Raw genomic sequence first — 15,623 nt, 5'->3', positions numbered from 1 at the left:
TGCCTAAAGGTATATAAAGAAGGCGCCAGGTAAACTTCCCTAGGAAGAGCATTCCATAGACAGAGAGCCACTGCAGACAAGGCCCATTCTCGTGTTGCCACCCTCCAGAGCCCTCAAGGAGGAAGCCACAAAGAAGGACCTCTGATGTTGATCTAAGGGGATACAAGGCAGATCTGTGAGTGAGGAGGTGCACCCCACACTGGCCCTGCCTTTCCTTGGAGACCCTTGAATTCCAACTGCAGCCAAGGACAACAGTCATACAATATCACCAATTTTCTCAGGTAGTCAAGAAGATTATCATGAATGCCAACACGCTGCCCTCACCTTTATGCAATGTAGTCAAAACAGGCAATCTTCCAGGAAAGATAATTTCAATAATAAACCTTGTGTACGAAGAGACACAAACATGCACACGTGAAGAAGACCACGAGAGAACGAAGGACGCGTTTCACCTCAACATTTCAGAATAAGACAAGGAGACACAGACCACCTATCATTGTATGGGGAAAACTGCTTTAAAGTGTGGCATATCACATTAAGATAAATGAAAAACAAAGCAAGGCAAAGAAATAAATAAATATGAGAAAGTAAGCCCTTAAGAGGTCCTCGAAATCCTCATTTCACTATATTCGCTATTCCTTCCTGATGGCCCTTGTGTTTAAATATTAAAATTAAAAATTGGCCCCAAGTCAAATTTGAGGATAAATGATTGATTCAAAGTATCTGTATATTCATTTGTACAACTGGAATGTTGTGACTCAGCAGTTGTTCTCAGCTCTAAACCTTGACAACGGCCAAGTTCAAGTGTTTATTCAGCACTTTATTGCCCCTTGTCATTTAAAAATGAACTGCTTTGAGTTACTAGCATCCATACAGAGTTTAAGAGGTTAGCAGAGTGTTTCGTTGCTGTAACAATGCAGGACCACCTTTCAAGCACAGCGGGCATCTTGACCTCTCACTTTTTGACAACTCAGCCAACTCCGAATTTTTCATATTGCTCTGCCAACGCCACAATTTGCAATGGCACGTCCTGTGTGCTGTCTACTGATGATTTCAACAGAGTTTTGAGCACCATTTTAAGCACCGTCCTAACAATCTTGTTGGCAATGGTGATGTTCTCCATGGGCTGCAACGTGGAGCTGAAGAAATTTCTAGGACACATTAGAAGGCCATGGGGCATAGCCGTAGGCTTCCTCTGCCAGTTTGGAATTATGCCTCTGACTGGTTTTGTGCTGTCATATGCCTTCAAGATACTTCCTATACAAGCTGTTGTGGTCATCATCATGGGCTGCTGTCCTGGTGGAACATCTTCCAATATTTTAGCCTACTGGGTAGATGGTGACATGGACCTAAGGTAAGAGATAGTGGCTTTCAATGGAATTGCCTCCTTCCCTACAGACCCTCTCAGGTGCTAATGTTGGTGGAGAGTGTCCTTTTGGTCACTCCACTGCCCTCAGAAGCTCAGGAGGTTGCCGTCCAGGAGATGGTATTCTCTGTGGCAGCCCCTAAGTTGTGTAACTTCCCAGAGGTGCAGCCGGCATTATATAACTTTCGGTGCATGCTGAAGATACATCTGTTCTCCTTGGATTTTTACTCTTGAGATGTATATGTTTAGGATCCACCTTATTTTGTTAAGCTTAAGTTATTTTAAACTGATTTTCATATTGTATAGTAATGTGTTTTAATGCTAATGTTGTGTTTTCATTGTTCTAACCCATGCTGGGATGTTACGGTGAAGGACAGGTAATGGAATAAATTTAATAAAGATGATGATGATGATGATGTGCAGATACCTGGAACAGGAATAGCCTCTAAGGTATCTCACTCAAATCCTTCCCTGAATTATAGTGCCAACTCTGTATACATAAATTACTGAAAATTTATTGTGGCATGAAGCCACACAATCCAGAAAGCTGCTTGGAACTTGCCTGCAGAGAGCCAGTGTGGTGTAGTGGTTAAGAACGGTAGTCTCGTAATCTGGGGAACTGGGTTCGCGTCTCCACTCCTCCACATGCAGCTGCTGGGCGACCTTGGGCCAGTCACACTTCTCTGAAGTCTCTCAGCCCCACTCACCTCACAGAGTGTTTGTTGTGGGGGAGGAAGGGAAAGGAGAATGTTAGCCGCTTTGAGACTCCTTAAAGGGAGTGAAAGGCGGGATATCAAATCCAAACTCTTCTTCTTCTTCTGCATCTCGGCTCCATAGAACAGCAAACCTTGATGCCACACGGCAAACTTACGCTGAACTTCCCACAAGGGAGAAACCCATACAAAGCTGCTGGATGTATAGAGCTACTAATAATGTTATCTGGATTGTGTCTGTTGATGATGAACGATTGCATGCTAGTCCATCGGTAAACATATTTTGGGTTGGTATTATCTACTCAGGCTACTATTCCAGGCTCATCTGCGAAGTTATTGACTCTAACGCCACAGTTAGAGCAGCAAGGACAGATAGAGAACAGTATGCTTGGTGGCTATTCCATTTGACCTCAGCCTGACTTTAAAATAAGAGGAGAACCCACTACAGTAGTAGTAGTAGTAGCAGCAACAGCAGTTAACAATAGATCCTACTGCCATTTGGAGCACACATTTTCCCACCTACAGGTTTTTTTCTAAATTAGTATTTGTCCTGGAGTTTATCCGATGGGGCAAAAAGCAATATAAGGGGCAATGTACATTAGGAAAATGGCACGGGGGGGATGGTAAGTCACTCTTTCCCCCAGTACTGCTGCCTTGATCTGATTCAGCAACCCTTGAGACTGTTTTGAGCTTTTTTGGGGGGCTTGTGCAGCAGATCACATGACATGCCTCCCAGTGTCTTGAGTAACTTGGCTCTGAGATAACTTTTCCACCACCCTAAAATGCTAGGCATATCCTTCATGAGACAAACCATCCCATCAAGGCCATCACCTCCACACCTTGCTTGAGAGCTTCCAGCAGCATCTGACTGGCTGCTTTGAATCAAGTAACTTTTGATTAGGAAGAGACCTTGAAGGTCGTATAGTAAGACACACACACACACACACACACACACAGCTCAGTTTCACATCAGTGATGCAGGTCTCTTTCAGCAGAGGCTAGCATCCCTGAGTGACAGAGGCTGACTAGACTCTGCTTAAACACCTGCAGTGAAGGAGAGCTTCTGTTCCACTGCTGAACAGTTCCTATCCTTGGGACAGTTCTCCTAATGTTTAGCTGAAATCTGCTTCCTGGCCATTTCCACCCATGCATTCTAGTCCTGCCCTCTGTGGCAACAGATGAGAATCCTGCACCATCTTTTCTGCATGGCAGCCCTTTCAATATTTGAAGTCAGCCAGAATATATGAGGGCGTTGTTGTTTTTAATCTCATGTGGCACAACTCTTACATTCTGCATCGGGGCCCATCCTAGTACACACATTTGTCTCAAACCTGCTGGACTACCAAGTTGCCTTTGAAAATCCGGTGTTCAGACAGGACATTTAAAAGCAAAGTAAAACACTGTACAGTGCAAATATTCATCCCACTCCAGAGATCCTCAGACCCACAAGGGCTGTTTCACAGTGCCGGATGGCTTGCCAGGGAGAAAGGTCTTCCATATGGAATGCATATGGAGAAACATACAAACTTATGCCTGCAATAACATGTTGCTAGAGCTTGTCTTTTGTCTCCCATACATCCCTTGTGTTTTCTGCACCAGCGCAAAGGAATTTCCCTAGAATTTACAGAATAAAAATCTGTACCCACTTCCAACATTAATGGAGAACAGGAGTAAATTCCTTCTTTTTTCCCCCAGTCTGGCAAAAGACTGAATTGGCCTGTTTTTAAATAATGCCATATTGAAACACTTTCTGTGATCCTATAATCTCTGCACAGAAGTAAATTCTATTGTTTTCAGTGGGTCTTATTCCCAGGTAGGTGTGCTTAAAGACTTTTGGCCACCATCTTTAAACTTCAATTCTGGCATTTACCAGTTTTGACTTTTCTTTGTAGCCAATAATTTAATTTTCTCAGGACCAAAGGCTTCACGTTCTAACTTGGCATCATCTTGTGATTACCCACCTAATCCTATCAAACAGCATTCCTTCCTCAGTGCTCTCAAGACTGAAGGGACATAAAACCCCACGGAGCAAATACAGTGTAAACAACCCAGAAGCAGCTCTCAAGGTTCCTGTGCTTTTCAGATCACCCTGCTATAGCATAGAAGTTCTTCCAAGGGCCTTACGAGGAAGAGGAGAGAATAAGACCTTCTCCAACTGCTTTCTTTTTCTTTTTTTAAAATAACTTTTTTATTCAAAATTTAAACAAAACATATTATCCAGAAACATATCATCCTTATTCCCCCCCATTTTTCCTCCCTCCCCCCACAGAACCCACCCACCCCTCAACTTCCGTCAGTTCCAGTCTTTGATTTCTCTAAAAGTGTTGTTTTCTGCATGTTACAGTGTTGTATAGATCCTCAAACTATCTAGCTGATTATTATCAATAAAAAGTTTGTGAATGTTTATTCAAAGCCAGCCAAGGAGTCCAGTTCGCTTTGTTGCATCTTCAAATACTTTGTAAAGGGTTCCCATTCATCTTTAAAGTCACAGTTATCCTTGTCCCATAGCTTGTATATCAGTTTTGCCAGTTCTGCATAGTCCATCATTTCTTCTTGCCATGATTCTTTAGTTGGGGTTTCTTCAGTCTTCCATCCTTGTGCTATTAAAACTCTCGCGGCCGTTGTCGCATACATGAAGATGTTTTTCAGCTTTGGGGGCAGATCTTTCCCTACAATCCCTAACAAAAATGCTTCAGGTTTTTTAACAAATGTTAAATGGAACATTTTCTTCAATTCGTTGTATATCATTTCCCAAAAAAATTTAATTACCTTACAATCCCACCACATATGATAAAATGTCCCTTCCTTTTCCTTACTCGTCCAACATATATTTGAACTAGTTTTCTACATTTTCCCTAACTGCTCTGGTGGTGTGCTTTCAACCAGCAACCTCCTTAAACCAGCCTGTGCTGAGCCTCCATTTAAAAGCCATGGACTAACCAACGCAAAAAGTATTTGTCGCTTGCATGGTACAAACAGTAATCACAACCAACTCTCTTGCAGCATCAGTATGACAACATGTTCGACTTTGCTGGCCATGGGAATGATGCCCCTTTGCCTCTTCCTTTATACCAAAATTTGGACAGACTACAGCTCCCTTTTAATCCCCTACGACAGTATCGGTAAGTTACATTTGTACCTTCTCCCACAGCAAACATTCTCTTATCATACATCTTCAGGACTCCATGCAACTGAGTTCTTGTGCTAGCGGAAGCCGGCCCAGTGAGTCCCATTCATGCAAGGGGACTTTTGCCCCCTCTCCCCCAAACCTGGTCAGGAGAACCCCCAGAACAGCACCCAGGGCAAGATGGGACACCCAACAAGCAGAAATGCTTTGGCTGGTGGAACACTAGCTGTAGCATGACACTGAATTCCGCCATAAGTCTACAATGCCAATGCACCATTGACCTCTACACTCAGAAGTGTAGTGCACCTCTGTAGTGCTGAATTTGGGGTTGGTGACTGTGCTGCTTCATTTCCCATTCCCTCACTCCAGATGTGCACACTTATTTGAGCTTCCAGGGTAGCTTCCTCCTAGGCTACACAGTCTGCGTTGGCACAATGTAGGATAGTCCCTCACAATAAGGACCAGAGTGCCCCAGGCTTTTGCCCAGGTTGTGTCTTACACTTCCAATGGTGCCCTTATAAGTTCAGTTAAGACAGCATCAATGCACACTTCTGTTTTTTGAGGGGATGTGTATCTATGTCTCCACATTATCAACCAACATCCTTTGTGGAAATGGAATGATGGTGCTGATAACATTTGAAGTTTAAATGCTCAGTAGAAGCTGGACTGAGTTGCACCCTGCAGAGTTGCACCCTGGCATTTCCAACAGGTGCAAAAATCTCCACAAAATTTACTTCAATTCTGGGATGAATTGTGGGGTGCATTTGTAAGGGCTCCCAGATTTCATGTGGGATGAGATAAAATCAGCAAGAAAAGACATGCTGAACTTATGTTTTAACTAAACGAACGTGGAATAGCCATTGTGCCAAGAAAACACAAAACAAACTAATTTATGTTTCCAAAAGAACATGGAAGATAGGGAGAACTGTGTGACAAGCAAACTATTATAGATAGACAGGTATGTTTATATCAAGAATCCTTTGTATAAGACTGTGATGGGCCCCTTAACAGATCTGAAGAACAGGCTGGTAGCCAATGTGACCATTAGTATAGTTTGTGGCCAGTGATATTATTCATATACTTAAAACCAAAAGATCATGCCCAGACTGTCAAGTTACCATGTACAAAAAATAAATAAATGCGCAAGCTCTGTCCACAGTTTTTGCTAGCAGAAAGTCCAAACAGGTTGGTAACACAGGCATTAGATGTGGAGTGCTGAAGATTGCTACCAACAAATTCAGATGCTCACTTGGATGTGTTCTGCACCAAACATGATATCATAAAACAGCCATAGCAGAAGTTGTGGGAAAAAACAAGCAATCTATATAGTTCTGCACATGTGGTGATAAAGCTTCCTGTGAAACTGATTAAACAAGACCGTGTGTTATGGAATCTTCAGTTGCTAAGGAAACAAAACAGGTTGCAGTCCAGCTTCTGTGAGGAGAGGGGAATATGTTAGTGTGACTGGAATTAAAACCTCACCCAGATTCAGATTGCATATTTGGAACAGGTTCTAGGCTGTAGGGGTGCTTTGGAATTGGAAAGGGTTAGACACAAGGAATGTGGAGTAGCCAAGAGGGAGCATGAAGAAAGGGTAAGTAGAGAATGAGACTTGGAAAAATAAGGAGAGAAAAGAAATAGCTGAGGCAAGGGGCTAAGAAAGCTCCGAAGAAACTTCACAGCACTTGATAGACAGGGGCTGTATATTATAAGAATGAGAAGAGGAATTTTATGGCTGTTTAGGTGATAGGGTGTTGAAAGGAAGAGGAACAATGTAATCAGTGATCTGGAAAGCAAGAATGTGAGAAACCATGAGTGACGAAGACAAGGAAAGGGAGAAAGGGAGACTGGAAGAAACCTCAAAGGGTCTAGGAAGAAAGTGGGAAGGACTTTGTGGGTGTCAATGGGTTATAGGTTTGCTCGGTGTAGAGTCTAGGCTGTAGTAAGGGAATTCCAGCAGTTGTGGCTTTTGTTTTTAGCAGATGCTTGCAACTGGGCAACTCTAAAGAGGCAATAAGGATGGAGCAATTTCACATATTGGTTACAGCTAACCAGTCACTTCTTTGGGTATCGTTTTCTGATCAACATTTGTTGCCTTGGGATCCAAAATTGCCTTCAGATCTATACCATTCTAGTACTAAGGCATGCTGTGTGCATGGCACACTAATGGGACGACAGAATTACTCTCTGCCTCCACTTCCAAGAAGCCATTTGCTTATATTTTTTCTTCTTCTGAGAAACAAAAAACCCTAGAATGCCACACAACGGGAGAAGCTTTAAACTAGTGCCGACTATAGAAGTAGAACCCCAAAGGCAAAAATCAATGCTTCATAGCGTTGTAAAAAAAGAAAAGGTATGCCACAGAATGACAATGATTAGCCACAGGAGAAATAAAGCTGTATTTTTGTTATCCAGCTGGGTGAACGTGTGACTTTTTATAGGCTATCAAACACAGAGACAGCATGGTGCAGCAGGCAGTTGTCAGGACTTTGATCAGTGGCACCGTCTCAGGCATGGCAATCCCTGGGTGACCCTGTTAGGGCAATCCCTCGCTCTGTCATCCACAGGAAAATCCCCACCTACACAGCCCATGAGCTTCCTGAATGAGATAATTGATTAATATTTGATTCTTCAAGGTAGAAAAGACAACAATGTGTGTGAAAGCATGGGAACTGAAATAAAGGGCGCAGGGAGCTGCCTTATGCAGAATCCAACCATTGCTTCATGCCAGGGTTCCACCTGACATTGGGGGGGGGGCTCGTCGCATGTGCATGACATCACATGTGTGACACATCATGCGTGTCGGGAAGAGACCATGAGGAGGCCCAGCCCCTCAGGATTGGTGGGGCTCAGCCCTATTCAGTGGCGTAGCGTGGGTTGTCAGCACCCGGGGCAAGGCAAGTAATTTGTGCCCCCTAACCCGTGGATTTGCGCCCCCTAACCCTAACCCCCAGATGTTGCGCCCGGTGCGGCCGGCCCCCCCTGCACCCCCCACACTACGCCACTGGCCCTATTGCCACATACTTTGGGGGTGAGGTGTCCCCAGCCCCACAGAGTTGGAGCCTATTCTCCATGCAGCTCAGTATTGTCTACACAGATTGACAGTGACTCTCCTGGGTTTAAGGCAAGGAGTATTTCTCAGTCCTACATGAAGATGCCAGGGACCTTCTGATGTTTAGAAGACATCTGAAGGCAGCCCTGTTTAGGGATCTTTTTAATGACTGACGTTTTAATGTATTTTTAATCTCTTGTTGGAAGCCGCCCAGAGTGGCTGGGGAAACCCAGCCAGATGGGCGAGGTATAAGAAATAAATTGTTATATTATTATTTTATATTGGCCCCTTCCCCAAACTTGCATTTTCAAACGATCGCATTGTTTGGACCTCACCCTTCTCAAGCAAAGAGTTCTGTGCCCAACTTGTCCTCTTCTCCTTCCAGGCATTTCACTGGTAGCACTTGTCATTCCCGCTTCGCTCGGAATATTTTTTAAGCATCGATGGCCCGCCAAAGCTAAAATCGTACTCAAGGTAAGGTGTGACATTCCCCAAATGCATATCCAAAAGCTACCCAGAAATGTCAAGGTGTACTGACCTTCTCTTTCCTCCCTCAGATTGGCTCCATTGGTGGTGCCGTTCTCATAGTGCTCATAGCTGTGGTTGGAGGGATATTGTACCAGGGCTCCTGGACCATCACTCCTGCACTCTGGATTATTGGAACCATCTTCCCATTCGCTGGCTATTCGGTGGGATTTTTTCTGGCTCGCATAGCTGGCCAGTCCTGGCACAGGTAAGGCTCCGGAATACAAGAATGGAACAGCTTCTGTTTCCTTCAGGCTTGATGTATACGTTGGAGTAATGCTTGCAAATGCATGGCAACGTTTTGGAACGCTCCAAACATGTTGCAGAACATCTCGTTTTTTGCCATTTCCCGACACACAGCTCTTCTGCAGCTACAAAGCTATAAGAAATATTTTTGTATAGTTGTTCCTCAGCATCCCCACTGCGGCAACATTTCGCAAGCCATGCCCAATCCACTTATCTGGTGCTGTGCACAAGCAAATTTATCTTCTCATTTCCTGGGAGCTAACTCATGACTTCAACACAGAGAGGTGACCGGCAAGTCCCTCAGTGATTACCCAAAGGACGTCCCATTAGTTTGTGCTGTAGAACAGAGATTTGCAAAGGCCAGTCAAGTTGAGAAGGCACATCAGGGACTGAAATACATGCATGGACAGACAGCACCCTGTTTTAAAGGCCTCGATATGCATACAGGTCCGAGCAGCCGCAAGGTACATGAGTGGAATGGCAATATAAGATGCACTTCGCAGCAGAGTCAGGAAGGTCACTTACTGCTATATCTGCAAATTTAATGTCTCGGTCTTTCTCCCTGTTTTGCAATGTACACTGACACAAAATACATTGATGCAGTAGGATACTAGTCACACATTCATGCATCGCGTAATTGACTCTGGATCAGCTCAAGGTGAAGCTGCCCAGGGCCAATTTCAAGGTGTGGATTCAGAATGCAAGTGAGCAATTTTAGGTGAGGTTGCTCAGCAGGGAAGTTCACACCGATTCTTAAAAAACCCACCGTCCTCCGTTCAAACTATTTCCATCTTGCCCTTGGTCAGGTGCAGGGGGAGCTAACATGGCGCTCTCCATGCATTGATGAGATTACAATTGCCAGCAAGCATTGTCCATGGTCTGGATCCTGGGATGTTGCATGTTGTAGTCCAACAATCTCTGGAAGGCATACAGATTGGCTGCCCCTGGTCAAATGACTGGAGAAATATCCAGTGCCTTCGCCAGCCTTCCTATTATTCCAGTCATATCGTTGAGCCCTTGGGTACAGAGTTAAGAGAATGGGAGCGCAATCCTACGCATGCTAACTTGGGATCGATCCCCACTGATTTCAGTGGGTCTCACTGCCCAATATGCACCCAAAGCATTGCATCCTGAGACTTTCAGCAGTAGAGATTTACCTAGTGTATTGCAAACTGAGTATGTCTACTTTTGCACCACGTTTTTCAGTGTATACTGTGTGAAATCTCTGGTTTGGTGTGGCCACGTGCAGATTAATGAAAAATGTAGCTCATAAACATAATAGCGATGCAGGCAAGCCAGGCCCATTGTTTAAATATATAACATGAGGACAATTTCTAAAGTGTGTATGTCTTTTTAAAATTTATTGTATAGCCCTAGGTAAATGTAAGCATTTTATTTAAAAAAACAACATGATGGTGATGTTACTGCCAGTTCAGAGCTGCTACCAGCCTACCCAATCATTGCTCATATTTATTTTATTTATTTTACAAATTTTATATACCGCTAGATGGGAAGAAACCTCTCAGCAGAAGTGCTATTGGCTGTCACACTATCAGGAACACAGTGCTTTTTCAATGTGTACATCACATTATGTTCTGTCAGCACTAATGTGTGCAACATAGGTCATATTCATTATAACCCTTGTGGAAGGTACCTTTTTATGACCTCGTTTATTTTTCTTAATTGATCTTTTAATTAGCTTTGAAATGCTTTTCAAGCTATATATTTTCATGAAAAAAATATAATATTGTAAAGTTATGGTTCTATAACACAAGTAGACCACGGTGTTGTTGTTGTAGCGACATGGCTAAGTTGTTTTAAAAAGCTTTTTAGAAATAGATAAACCAAACATATTATACCTTTATGACTTTATAGTATATAATCGCTCTGTCATTAAAGAGAAGTTATTTTAGTGCTCATTAAAATGTTAATGTAAGGAATAGATCAATGGGACCATTAAGAAGTGCTCACCACAGAGATTGTAATCAATATATGCTAAGCTTTGATAAGTTTACTATCTCAATAGGGCAAGACCTATGTTAAAGCCCCAACCTTTTATAAAGGTGAGGCTAAAGGCATCTATACCTGTTGAGATTATTGTATACAGTAGTGCTTCGGGTTACATACACTTCAGGTTACTTACGCTTCAGGTTACAGACTCTGCTAACCCAGAAATAGTACCTCGGGTTAAGAACTTTGATTTAGGATGAGAACAGAAATCATGCTCTGGTGGCGCGACAGCAGCAGGAGACCCATTAGCTAAAGTGGTGCTTCAGGTTAAGAACAGTTTCAGGTTAAGAACGGACCTCCAGAATGAATTAAGTACTTAACCTGAGGTACCACTGTATATACAAGAAGTGAAGTTACAGGGAAGCAGGCAGAGGGCCTTCTTAGTAGTGGCACCCTCCCTGTGGAACGCTCTCCCATCAGATGTCAAGGAGATAAAGAACTACATAACTTTTAGAAGACATCTGAAGGCAGCCATGTTAATGTTTGATGTTTTATTATGTTTCGATATAGCCTGTTAGCCGCCCAGAGTGGCTGGGGAAACCCAGCCAGATGGGGGTGGTATAAATGATAAAATTATTATTATTATTATTATTATTATTATTATTATTATTATTATTATTATTATTCAAGATGAGAATGTTTGGATGATGGTGTTGTGCAGATTCACCATAAAGAGAGAGTGAACAAGATGTGGTGATTTCACAGTAAAATCTTAGTGTGGGGTGTGAAAGCACCCTAAGTCTCCCTATGTGGTTGTGTGTGTGTGATTTTTTTAATAATGTCATTTCTTTTAGGTGTCGTACTGTAGCTCTGGAAACGGGGATGCAGAATACTCAACTTGCTTCCACCATAGTACAGCTCTCATTCAGCCCAGAACAACTGGAGCTGATGTTTACTTTCCCACTCATCTACAGTATTTTCCAGCTAATACTTGCAGCAATGTTTTTGGGAGGTAAGTCACCCTATGTACACCCCATTCTAATCTCTTTCTCCCCACTTTTTATCAGTTAGCAATAGAACAAGGATTTTTTACTCCATTTCTTTTAACTCTCTCTCTCTCTCTCTCTCTCTCTCTCTCTCTCTATATATATATATATATATATATAGTTAAAAACAATAACCAAACAGAACAAGAAACTCTGACTTGGTCAATACTGCTCATAAATAAATTAACAAATCCAAGAATCATCAAGGTTGCAAACTGTACAAGTTAATTTGCTTTGTGCTCCCCATTCCCCAACCCATATAAATAAGAGGCCAATATGATCAGTTTGGATCAAAACAGGCCACAACTCCATTGAATACAGATGAAAGATGTTTGGCTTGGGCATGGGGCAATTGAAATACTTCCGACCTGCCCGCATAGGTCAATCCAGGAGGGGGTTTGTAAGAGTTACATCAAACAGGGTCATCCCCACAGGGACCGCCATCTGGCCCCGCGTGCGCATGTGGACATGACCACTCTCCCCATATCCCTTTAACAGGATACCCCAGCCTTTGGAAGGGCAGGCAGAGAATACAAATTCCCCTCCATCCAAGACAAAGGATCGCCCCAAAAGGGGTGAGCGGACTTGGCTGCCAATCCAGTCGCAACCTTTGTTGTTGTCCAACAACGTAAGCAGAATATGCCACCTGGCTCAGCTCAAATATCATGCTTAAAACACGGGTAGTAAAGCTTAACCGTTTGGTGCAGTGTCTGAATTGGCAAATCAGCCAGCAAATCGGAATCAGAAACCACGATTAGCAAACCATTGTTGCAGGTGTGGCTCCATCTTCAAAGGCCACTGCACCTAGGGAGAGAGCAAACAGAAATAAAAGGCTAACAAACTGCTCTAAACCATTACATGGAAACTCACAAAGTTTTGCGTGTTGACTTCAACAAGGCCTTCCACCGCCTGCCTTGGCCGTAATTTCATCTCAAGACTAGTGTTCATGATTTATTGTTCATCTCTCAGGGGTGGCTATTGAGCCATAGAGCAGCCACATATACCCAGTATTGTTCAATTCCCTTCCAGTCTACAACTCTCTGGGTTGTGCAAATGAGACCTTAAGTTGTGCGCAGTGTATCATCTTAATGACTCATCTGCACCATGCATTTAAAGCAGTATCCTGCCACTTTAAATAGCCATGGCTTTCCCAAAAGAATCCTGAGAACTGTAGTTCGCTAAGCTACTGAGAGTTGTTTGGAGACCCCAGAGCTACAATCTCTGGGAAGAGAGGTTGGCTGTTAAGCACTCCTCAGCATTAGCAAGCAATACCAGCCTTAAGGACGCGGGTGGCGCTGTGGGTTAAACCACAGAGCCTAGGGCTTGCCGATCAGAAGGTTGGCAGTTTGAATCCCCACAACGGGGTGAGCTCCCATTGCTCGGTCCCTGCTCCTGCCAACCTAGCAGTTCGAAAGCACCCCAAAAAAGTGCAAGTAGATAAATAGGTACTGCTCCAGCGGGAAGGTAAACGGCGTTTCCGTGCGCTGCTCTGGTTCAACAGAAGTGGCTTAGTCATGCTGGCCACATGACCCGGAAGCTGTACACCAGCTCCCTCGGCCAATAAAGCGAGATGAGCGCCGCAACCCCAGAGTCGGTCATGACTAGACCTAATGGTCAGGGGTGCACTATTAGCTATATCTTCTCAGAAGAAAGTCCCATTTAGTTCAGTGGGGCTTACTCATGGGATCACAGCCCAGATCACAGCCCAGCTCTTCCTTGATACACCAGGTTCGGTTAAGTGCTGAAATGCTTTCAATTCTGTCTATTATGACCTTTGACATGTCGTGCCAATGTCGTTAGTCTACCAGGTGCACAAAAGGTATTTTGCTGATCCAGACTCAACCGGCGAGGAGAACGAACCTGAATCAACGCAGGAGCCAACACACAATACGATGAATGGAGGATTTACTTTGGAGGAGGGAGGAGGAGGAGAGAAGCATGTGTCAGCAACTCCCAATGGAAGAGTATAGCCTTGTGCAGGCTGGCTGAAAGCAGGCTGGGAGAGATACATTGGACTGTGGTGGACAAGCCCCACTTGAGATGGCCATGCTGTATGGTCTGTACTCCCTCCATGCAGAGTAAAAGTGTGAATATGTGAATAGATCATATTTCTTAAAGCTACAACAGTTCCACCCCATCTTCAATTCTCCAAAGGAGCACAGACCCTGAATGGGGACCAAGACACCTGGAATTCCATGCACGGCTTGGCAGGGATTAGGGTGTCCGATAACACTATTTAGAAATACATACATACATACATTAAATAAGTGGCTAACTATTTAACGCTCTCCTATGGCTTTAGATTATAAATACCATTAAATCTAAAATCAGTTGGTTAGAGCATCATGCTGATAATGCCAAGGTTGCAGGTTTGATCCCCTTATGGGGCAGCTGCACTGCAGGGAACAGGACTAGCTGATCCTCAGGGTCCCTTCCAACTCTACAATTTATGGCTTGGTTATCATTAATCACCACATAATGATCTCTGTCAAAGAGTTGTCGACAGAAAATGTTCAGTCCACCATCTCCTCCCTGGAAGTCACAATCAATGAGAGTTTCATAGGGAGTAAGAGGTTATTAAGACCTTTCGTGCGTTCACCTACAAAGTAGTCTGGCCAGCGTGAACACAGAAGAACTAGGAAATGATGCTTGACGCAGCTGATCATTACAGGGCAGACAAATTCATATTCTGAACCATTATCATCATCATCATCAACAACAACAACAACAACAACAACATGGGTTTATGAATCACTATCTAAACAACTATCACTAACAACTGCAGCAATGCTCCTCTCTCAAATTAAGCCCTGAATTCCCTGAACTTTTAAAGTTGAGGCACATTGTTTTAGCATCTCCCACTTCACAGATTGGTTACAGGTGGTCCATTCTAATCAAAGAATGGTGGATAATCCCTCCAGGCCAAATTCATTGTTTCCAACTCCTAGGAGCCAAGATCCCTTGCCCCCCAATACATTATTTGAGGGGGCTCATCTCCCCAAAGTTGATAGGCACTGCCATTCAAATGGATATGCAGACACCGCCGCATCTTGTGATTACCTGGGCCCCCTCAATATTTTATTCAAGTTGACACCTCTGATTCAAAACCAATGCTGCTTTTTCCAGGGAGAAAAATTGTCTACTGCTTGTGGAATGCTCTCCCCATGGAGGTTTGTCTGGCGCCTTCATTGTACAGTTATATTCATCAGGCAAAAGAGTTCCTCTTCAACCAAGCCTTTGGCTGATGAACAGTCTATGACCTTTTAAATGTGTTTATGGGGGGAGGTTAGTGGTTTGTTTTGTTCTTGTTTTTATTATGTACTTTGTGGTTTTATTTTGTACTTTTATGCTGTAAATCTCTCCGAGATCTTTCTATAAAGGGCAGTCTACAAATTTAATAAAGAAAGAAATAAAAATAAATAAATACTATAGACAGAGGACTATTTGCTTCAAAGATTCTTAGCCAAAGCTCTAGCACATGAAAAAGATCAATTAACCCACTTCTGGGTGCTGTGGTTTAATGTGGCAACGTTATTGCTCTGCATTTTCTATTTAAAATATGCATTTGGCAAGCACAGCTTAAATGACGAATTCTAAG

The 15,623-nt window shown here is 43.3% G+C and overlaps 1 protein-coding gene across 1 annotated transcript; it reads left to right on the top strand.

The window, feature by feature from the left end:
* Positions 1–914: 914 nt before the first annotated feature.
* On the top strand, positions 915–15,368 carry SLC10A2 (solute carrier family 10 member 2; the record flags this gene model as incomplete). The annotated part of the gene is made up of 6 exons (XM_081908251.1): positions 915–1,354; positions 5,083–5,201; positions 8,644–8,732; positions 8,816–8,991; positions 11,834–11,991; positions 13,826–15,368. 6 exons carry the CDS (start codon positions 915–917, stop codon positions 13,993–13,995), a joined length of 1,152 nt encoding a protein of 383 aa, XP_081764377.1. The 3' UTR covers positions 13,996–15,368.
* Between the last annotated feature and the right edge of the window lie 255 nt (positions 15,369–15,623).

The sequence above is a fragment of the Podarcis melisellensis genome (assembly GCF_964234715.1).
Source record: "Podarcis melisellensis genome assembly, chromosome: 4".
In the NCBI taxonomy this organism is placed as follows: domain Eukaryota; kingdom Metazoa; phylum Chordata; class Lepidosauria; order Squamata; family Lacertidae; genus Podarcis; species Podarcis melisellensis.
This window is presented reverse-complemented; position numbering and strand designations above follow the sequence as displayed.